We start from the raw sequence: 8,896 nt of genomic DNA on the forward strand, positions 1-8,896 counted from the left end.
TTTACCCTCATTGAAAATAAATGTGTTATACTACAAGGGGAAAAAAACAAGGTTACAACATTTTTTTCACTAGCCTTGGTTACAAAAAGATTTTCCCTAGAATGTTTACACTAATGTTAGGCATGATTTGAATCAAGTATGGATGAGTGATTTGATTCTGATTGAATGAACTAAAAGAACTAGAGACAAACCTAAAATGACCTTAGGAGAAGTGGTGAAGAAATACTTGCATAACTTAGGCCTTGTATCAAGTATAGCCTCGAATAGAGCTGATTTGAGGGCAAGGATCCATGTAGCCAATCCCATTTAGTTGGGATAATACTGAGTTGTTGTTATGGGTTTGGCTAATTCTATCCTAATATCTGAACTGTGGTCAGGTAGGATCTTCGTTAGTAAGTTTGGGAACGGCGACTGAATGGGAACAAATTCTTTTGGCAATTAAACGGACTAGATGACAATAATACTTTTCAAAAATCGGCATAATACAACACATACGTCAATAATACAATACATGTTTAATACGACCGCTCTATAAACAAAAGGGTAAATTACACGTCACCCCCTGATTTTCAAACGAAACTCAAATCACCCACTTGTTTTTGAAAATACTCAAATCACCCCCTGTATTAGACCCCAATATGACAAATTAGTCCCTACCGTTAGTTTTATGCTGTTAAGTGATGATGTCAGCCAGTTAAATAAATTTAAATCCCTAATCCACCCTTGACATCCAAACATAGATTTTGAAGGGTAGTATTATAAATTTAATTCTAATGTTTTAGTACGAGGGTAAAATAGTCCTTTTACACCAATAACTAACAATAGACTAACACCATTACTGTAGAGGGGGACGGGTGAGAATTTTTAAAAACTAGGGGGTGATTTGAGTTTCGTTTGAAAACCAAGGGGTGACGTGTAATTTACCTTGAAAAAAATACGGGCATATATTCACTATGTAATAGACATACACCACCTAATAAACAAAATAATAGCATTTAGACAATGATTTTATCAAAAAGAAACCTCACAACTAAAATAAACACAATATAATATCCCAAATTACATCTCATAAGATTATAATTTAACAAATCAAAATATCAATAAAAATTTCTCATCAGACATAAAAAAAAAAAAAAAAAAAAAAAAGACATAATGCTTTGGAATTCATCTCTAAGATGAACTAACATCACTAACGGAAGTTCATGTACTTAATTAGTATTAGGTTAAAAATTTATATAGTCATATGTAGAGCTCAGATGACCTGCTGCCAAGCTTGTGCTTAATGGTCTATTACTTCACATGGCATTAGAATTATAGTCAATGATCAATTGCATCAAATAGCAGTTTGTTTTGTCAACTCATGTTACTCGAATCATATTTGTTTGTGAAAATTATGTTCCTTGAATTAAACCACACAAAGATGAAGCAAAAAAAAAACATACAGAGAAAAAGAAGAGGAATGACTTACAGAGACAAAGAAGAGAGAGCCTCAGATTGAGTGTTCCCACCAGGCCACTGCTGCAATAGTTTGGCGAATGGAGACGAAGAAGAAGAAGAGGAATAGAGCTTGTCTGCCTCTACAATCACCGATTTATCCAACTACAATCAACCGGCTACCTGAACTGAAATGAGAACGGATAATAGGAAGGGGGCAAGGGGTATTCAGCCTCAAAGGAAGTCTCGTCGACCACCTGAACTGAAATGAGAACACAGATGAAGAAGATGAATGGAAAGGGGGCAGTCAGGGACTAGGGTTCGAAGAGAAGAAGACCAAAATTATATTATGCGAGTATTTAGTTTTGTGTTTTTTTTTCGTTAAGTTTTGATTTTTTTTTTATAACAAAACTAAACTTAAGTTAAAACATATGCAACACATTTAATTCGTGTACAATACATGTACAATACGGGTGCACTTAAATATACACCAAAATAGGTTTTTTGAATTAAACGTTCGAATATGCATATAATATGCAAACTTATTAACTAAGGGCAGGATTACCAAAACTTCTATTGATCTCAATACAGCCTAGTTTTACAATTCAGGGGGTGCAACACAGACTGTTTTGGGTTGGGCAGTTAATAAAATTTCGAAAGGGCCAAGTCCAAGGCCCCGCGGTCTATTGTAGTTAAAATCCACTGGTTGATGCGTTTGGTAATCAAACTTAAGTATTGAATTTCCCTTCCTTTCTTCTTTCCTCTCACGGAAATTAAACTTTCCATATCTCATTTTCCATAGTTCTTTCCTACCTTTATCCATTCTTAATCCAAGAACTTTCCCATTCTATGGTTGACTACATTTAAATAAAAAAAATCTAGTAGGAAGATCACCAAACTCATAACGATCAAGACAACTCCCAAACGTTACCTTGGAGAACCATTTAAGTTCTTATCTTCAAATTCAATTATAACGAACTTTGAAAAATCAAAATAAATTAAAAGATAAGATCTACTTCTATTTTCTTCTTCCAACCACTCAAACCAACTTTGGAGCTCTTAATATATTTCTGAAGAACATCAAGATTTTAGAAGTTTTGCTATTCATTCTAAACTCCAAATTCAGACTTGTCCAGAATTAGTAATAAACAATTAATTGAAGAACTTTCTTCATGTATTAGGTTTAGGTACAAAAGCATATAAAAACGTCAGCGTGTCTGGATTTACAATGAACTGTCTCCTTACGTAAGCCTCACAGCTGGGAATGGGACAGGACTGATCTTACATGATATTTATTAATTGACTTCACATCTCTTTGATTATGAGAATCCAGCAGTAGGTGAGTAGTGGACCAATCGGAGTATGACAACTTTGCAATTTAAGATTTAGTTGGTGCATGGACGAATATAGCACCTTGATAATTTATAGTCAAAGTTTCCAAATGTGTAGCAAAACAATTGCAAACTCTATGGTTCCATTTGACTTAATGATCTCTTCATTATTTGGTCATAGAACTCTTGATCAATTAGATTAAGACAACTGTCTGTTTTCGATGTGGGATTATTATTTTCACTTTTTGCGTGGGAACTCGAAATTACATCGGGCTCGGGTTCTCACACCTTGGTTTTTCCAAAATTTTGGCCATGTCATGCCCTGGTTTTGATACGAGATCGGATCGTGTCATTGTACAAGTATCATCCAAGGCCCTCTAGGACCACTTACATGGAATTCATTCCTCCTGTGGAGCCCATAGCGGATTCCAAGTGAATGGCCCTGGAGGGCCTTGGACGGTATTTGTACAAGAACACATAAGTCATACTTGTTAGGAATTTGGGTAAATATCGTCTTTAAAAGCTAACCATTGAGGAGAGGGTGTCCAAGTACTTGTAAGTCTCCACATCGAGCTACTCACTTATGACATGAGATTATTATTTATGCTTTCTTTGTGAGTAACCTGGTAGTTCCTGTCATTGACGATGATGGGACGGTTATAACAAAAAAAAATTTTCTATGTTTTTTGTTCTCTTTCATTCTTTAATACAAATAATCTTTAACGGGAAAAAACACAACCCCAACGAATTGCCCCTTACAAAAAAAAAAAAAACCCAAATCTGTCACGGTCAAAGTTTCCAAAGTGAAACTCAATTTGGTGTAGACAATCTGATTTGCTGGAAAGAATGGATGGGTGAAATTTTGAAGTGTTAGATTAAAGAAGAATTTGTCAAGGCTTGGAATTAATACCGGGTAAATTTTCAATGGTTCATAGCACAACGCGTTTAGCTTTAACTAAGCTTTCACGCAATATCATGGGAAGGTTATGGCATAGTCGGTTTGAATTGTGTATAAATATGGGAATAAGTTGTTATAGCAAGCCTGCAAGTGTATTAACTCTATTAGATTTGTGTTTGAGAAATTCAAGGCAGCATGGCACGTTCTTTGTTTTTGTTGCTACCCTTTGCTTTTATCTTGCTCTCTTCTATGGCTTCTGCTGCTGTGGTTGAACACACATTTAATGTATTCATCCACAACCCCAAACACCTCTCTCTCTCTCTCTCTCTCTCATATTCATGCATTTTCAATACAAACGTCCCTTCTTTAGTGTATGAGAAGGAAAGGACACCTATCTAGGGTCATTTTTATTCTGGTCTCCTATAAAACGAAGTCGAAAGTATCTCTTCTTTCATAATGATGTCTATCCTACTATCGCAATGATTCATGTTCATTGGATTATGCTTCATTGTAGGTGAAGAGAAACTAGGTTCTTAGAAGTTTATCTAGGGTAGTATGGATACCCGTTTCTTCTACTTAATAGTAAGGGGTAATCTATGGATATTAATTGCTCATCCTAGTACTAATATTTTTGTGATACATCCACCAAAAAAAAATATTTTTGTGATACATGACAGTTTGCTTCAAAAAAAGTGAAATTTTGATTATTTTTTCCTCATTATATTTTGCATGCTTTTTTTTTTTTTTTTTTTTTTTTTTTTTTTTGTGTGTTAGAACTTTGAGAGTACAAGGTCTAATGAGAGCAAGACCATATCAATCACCACTTGTATCACGTATAGTTGCAGTCACTTTTTTTTTTTGTATGAAATTTCGAAGTCTAATTCAATCAAGGGAAAATGTTCTCTGTGCCATAGCGCAGGCTGCCCAAACACATGGGCAGCCTGTGCAGGGGGGCAAGGTGGTCATTGTGCCCCCACCCCCATGTGTCTGGGCGCAGCCTGCGCTGCAGCAAAGAGAATAGCGTCTCTTCAATCAAATACTTCCTTTTGTATCGTCACATATTTCGTTCATGTCCATGCATGTGTATTAGTACTATAGATATTAATGCGCACTTTCCCAACTCTTAATAAGAGCAAACACCTTTCATTAGAAAAAAAAAAAAACCACATAAAAATAGATAACTCAGATTTGTCTAGTGATTTTTAAAAACATCACCTTCCATTGTTACAGGTATAACTACCCAATAAAATATATATTATTTCGGGCACTTCTATCATTTTTGAAAAGCAACGTTAACCAGTGCTGTGCCGGGGTGTGTACCTGAGCCTAGACACCGCCCAGAGCAAAAAGACCGGCACTGCTCTTGGTCCTTTCCGCCTTTCCAGAGGGCATGGCATGTTATACCTATCCATACTAACCATCTTAATTTGTATTTTCAGGTTGGGAATCTCACCATTGAGCGATTGTGTCACAAACAAGTCATAACCGCAGTAAACGGGAAACTACCTGGGCCGATCATTAAGGTTAGGGAGGGAGATACTCTCATTGTTAATGTCTTTAACGAGTCACCTTACAACCTCACCATTCACTGGTAAGTTTGAAACTCTCTACTCTTCTTGAGAAATGAAGTACCGAAACAAAAAGAAAATGTGTTAATTTGTTTATAGAAATAATTATTCATTTCTTCTTGACTATTTATTTACCTACTAATTTAAATTATTGTTTTCCTTTTGTATATCATAGTCAATGATATTGTCTTTTTATCCATAAATTTGTCAAGGCTAGGGACTTCTCTTGTTACAAGCAACGACATTTGAGTCAAAATGCTCTTTTTTTTTTTTCTATTATTTTGACAAAAAAAAAAAACTAGGTACACATTTAAAAATAAGATGTTGTTAGTGTCAATGCAAATGGATCCAAATTGTCCATACATGATGTGGTAATTAACCAATAAATTAAAATTGTATAAGGGTGTATCAGCTTCGGTTTGGTTTTGATTTTGCATCGGTTTCTCGTATCGGTTTACGTACTATCAGTTTGGTTTCAGGTTGGTTCTGATTTGCCATGTAAATATATTCAAAAAAGTGAGTAAAAATATGTTTTTTATGAATTTTGGGCCGATATCGATTTCTTGTAGGGTTATAACGGTTTTGGTCTGGTATTTAAGTTCGGTTTGGGTGTGGTCTGATTGATTTCTGTGTTGCAAAACTCCAATCCGAAACATGATCCAAGCTCATATTGGTTTCAGTTCAATTCGGTTTTGGTTGGTTTGGGCTAGATTTTGATACCCCTAATACTATTGTAAAGCTTTATAGAAAGATTAATTAATTCTGTTGTGTGGTGATATGGGCTTTGAAGGCATGGGGTGTTTCAACTATTAAGTGCATGGGCTGATGGGCCTTCGTACGTAACCCAATGTCCAATACTTCCGGGAAACAACTACACTTACAAATTTAACATCACAAAACAAGAGGGAACTCTATGGTGGCATGCTCACTTCTCATGGCTACGAGCAACTGTTTATGGAGCACTCATCATTCACCCAAGAGCTGGCCGTTCCTACCCATATTCCAAACCCTACAAGGAGGTCCCAATTCTCTTAGGTATTACATCAAACACCTGATCACCTATATGTGTCTCTACTCATTTATTCTTCACTTCACTTAAGTTTTGTGTTACTTGAATTCGCCTGACAATGTTAAATGCAGGGGAATGGTGGAATGCTAATGTTATCGACGTCGAGAATGAAGCAATTGCCACTGGCGGCGCACCAAATGTTTCTAATGCTTTCACCATCAATGGCCAACCTGGCGATCTCTACTCATGTTCCAAAAATCGTAAGTATATAAAAAAATCAAGTCTTTTAACCTATTCCATACTAGGGTGGCCTAATTTATTATCCATACAGTAATAGATGGAACCCTCATTAGGCACATAACAAATTTATTTTCCCTAAACTGAAGTTCATGCCTTAATTATTTTCAGATACTTATACGTTGACGGTGGTGCCTGGCAAGACATACCTCCTCCGTGTAATCAATGCTGCACTGAATAACCAGCTCTTCTTCAAGATTGCCGATCACAACCTAACCGTCGTCGGCATTGATGCTAGTTACACCGAGCCGTACCACACCGACGTTGTCGTGATTGCCCCCGGCCAAACAACCGATGTCCTCTTAACGGCGAATCAATCGTCGGGGAGATACTACATGGCAGCTCAAGCATACAATAGCGCCGCCGGGATTCAATTCGACAACACGACAACAACTGGCATCGTCCAATACGAGGGAGCCACGTCATCATCAGTACCCCAAATGCCAATCCTTCCAGCTTTCAATGACACACCAACAGCTTACAAGTTCTATAGCAACCTAACCTCACTTCAGGGTGGGCCCCACTGGGTCCATATGCCACAACAATGTGAGGAGCAGATGTTTGTAACCGAGGGATTAGGTCTTATCCCTTGTGAAAGCCATGCCACGTGTGCAGGACCCAATGGGTCTTATCGATTCGCTGCTAGCTTGAACAACGTGTCATTCCAGTTGCCATCGACATTGTCATTGTTGCAAGCATTCTATTTCAATGTGAGTGAGATCTTTACCGCTGATTTCCCTGACCAGCCGCCGGTGGAGTTTGACTACACCAACACCAACATCAGTTTGAGCGTACCCCTTGTGTTGACGGAGAAATCGACACGTGTCAAGAAGCTGAAGTATAATGCCACGGTGGAAATGATACTTCAAAACACAGCATTTGTTGGAACGGAGAACCACCCTATTCACTTACATGGTTTCAACTTTTTTGTATTGGCTCAAGGGTTTGGGAACTATGACAATAACACAGATGTGAATAAGTACAATTTGGTAAATCCACAACAACGTAACACCATTGCTGTACCTGTTGGAGGCTGGGCTGTCATCAGATTTCAAGCTAATAATCCAGGTAAATTTACTGAGATAACCTTTATTATTTGAAAAATTATGAACCTGCCTGGTCGATCTAGGGATGATTTTTTTGGTTCTTAATCCCGACGGTCTGGGGTTCGGTCATGGCCGAAATTGATCCAGATCGGACAGACTTACTTTCACTTTTTTTTTTTGTAACAAAAAATTGGTTTTTATTACCTACTTACCCTTTGACCATAATTTCACTGTGACCTGTTTTTGGATACGTGTGAAGAAAAATCTAATATTTGTTTGGAATTTGTCTGTGGCAGGTGTATGGTTTATGCATTGCCACTTGGATGTACATCTCGGATGGGGCTTTGCTACAGCTTTTGTGGTTGAGAATGGGCCAACATCTTCGTCCACACTCCCTCCACCACCATCAGATCTTCCTCAATGTTAGAGAATAATTAAGACATGTATTTTTTTTAAAATTTTTTTATTATAATTATCATAATTATTATTACAGTTAGTACTGTAATATTTTTTATTTTGTGTTGATTTCTTTAATAAAAATATATTTATTTATTTTAGTCTTTGCTTCAAATGAAGAAAAAAAATTGTAATGAAGTATGCAAATGTAATGGCTACATTGGAAATCATTTGAATAAAAAAAAAACAAAGATCTGTTAATTAATTTGACTTTTGATGCACGAAAAGTAATTGTAGTTTGAATTTAAAATTAAAACTCAAAAAATAAGAGCATTAATTTAATTGTAGTTCTAATCAACCCCCACATCTTGTTGCATTCATGTAAGAACACATGATTGGCATCAAAGTTTCCCCTCTCATTATTTGCAATAAAGTTCTCTCTTTTTTCTTTGTGTAGAGAAGATTAGAGGATCAATCTTGTTAAAATAAACATCACAAAAAAAGAACAAATAAAACAGAAATAACCAAGAAGACATAGATTTAATGTGGTTCACACACCAATACGATGTGCTACGTCCACAAGTGAAGTTGAAGATGATTCACTATGTAAATGGAAGATGATATAAATGGAGATCTCTCAAGAACATCCAAAATGGCACAAGAACTCTCACCCAGAAACCCTAACTCAAAAATCCCAAAATCTCACTTGTTTTACCTACTTACACAAGAAGACGGGTAAACATATAAGTACTACTCCAAGCGGGTCGATCCTATCGGCCCAAGTCCTCAACCATCATCACAGACCTTAGAAAAAATCCCATTCAAATTACCACAAAAAATGTCGAAGCAAGTCAATCTTCAAAATGGGTACAAGAATTCGAGACACTCATAACAAATCTCTACTACTCAGGTGGTGT

The 8,896-nt window shown here is 36.6% G+C and overlaps 1 protein-coding gene across 1 annotated transcript; it reads left to right on the plus strand.

Annotated features, from left to right (window-relative positions):
- The first annotated feature begins 3,828 nt into the window (after positions 1 to 3,828).
- Positions 3,829 to 8,040, plus strand: LOC122645526 (laccase-7-like). Its single transcript, XM_043838836.1, has 6 exons — positions 3,829 to 3,948; positions 5,103 to 5,254; positions 6,022 to 6,266; positions 6,372 to 6,500; positions 6,649 to 7,605; positions 7,880 to 8,040. The coding sequence occupies exons 1-6, from the start codon at positions 3,859 to 3,861 to the stop codon at positions 8,008 to 8,010; spliced, it is 1,704 nt and encodes a 567-aa protein (XP_043694771.1). The 5' UTR covers positions 3,829 to 3,858; the 3' UTR covers positions 8,011 to 8,040.
- The last annotated feature ends 856 nt before the right edge of the window (positions 8,041 to 8,896 follow it).

Source organism: Telopea speciosissima, chromosome 11, assembly GCF_018873765.1.
Source record: "Telopea speciosissima isolate NSW1024214 ecotype Mountain lineage chromosome 11, Tspe_v1, whole genome shotgun sequence".
Taxonomy (NCBI): Eukaryota; Viridiplantae; Streptophyta; class Magnoliopsida; order Proteales; family Proteaceae; genus Telopea; species Telopea speciosissima.

Bases quoted from the DNA above. Each gene is read 5' to 3' on its own strand.
- LOC122645526 (XM_043838836.1), top strand. From the start codon at position 3,859: ATGGCACGTTCTTTGTTTTTGTTGCTACCCTTTGCTTTTATCTTGCTC. The intron at 5,255-6,021 runs GTAAGTTTGAAA...TGGGCTTTGAAG, and splicing joins TACAACCTCACCATTCACTG to GCATGGGGTGTTTCAACTAT. The intron at 6,501-6,648 runs GTAAGTATATAA...AATTATTTTCAG, and splicing joins CTACTCATGTTCCAAAAATC to ATACTTATACGTTGACGGTG.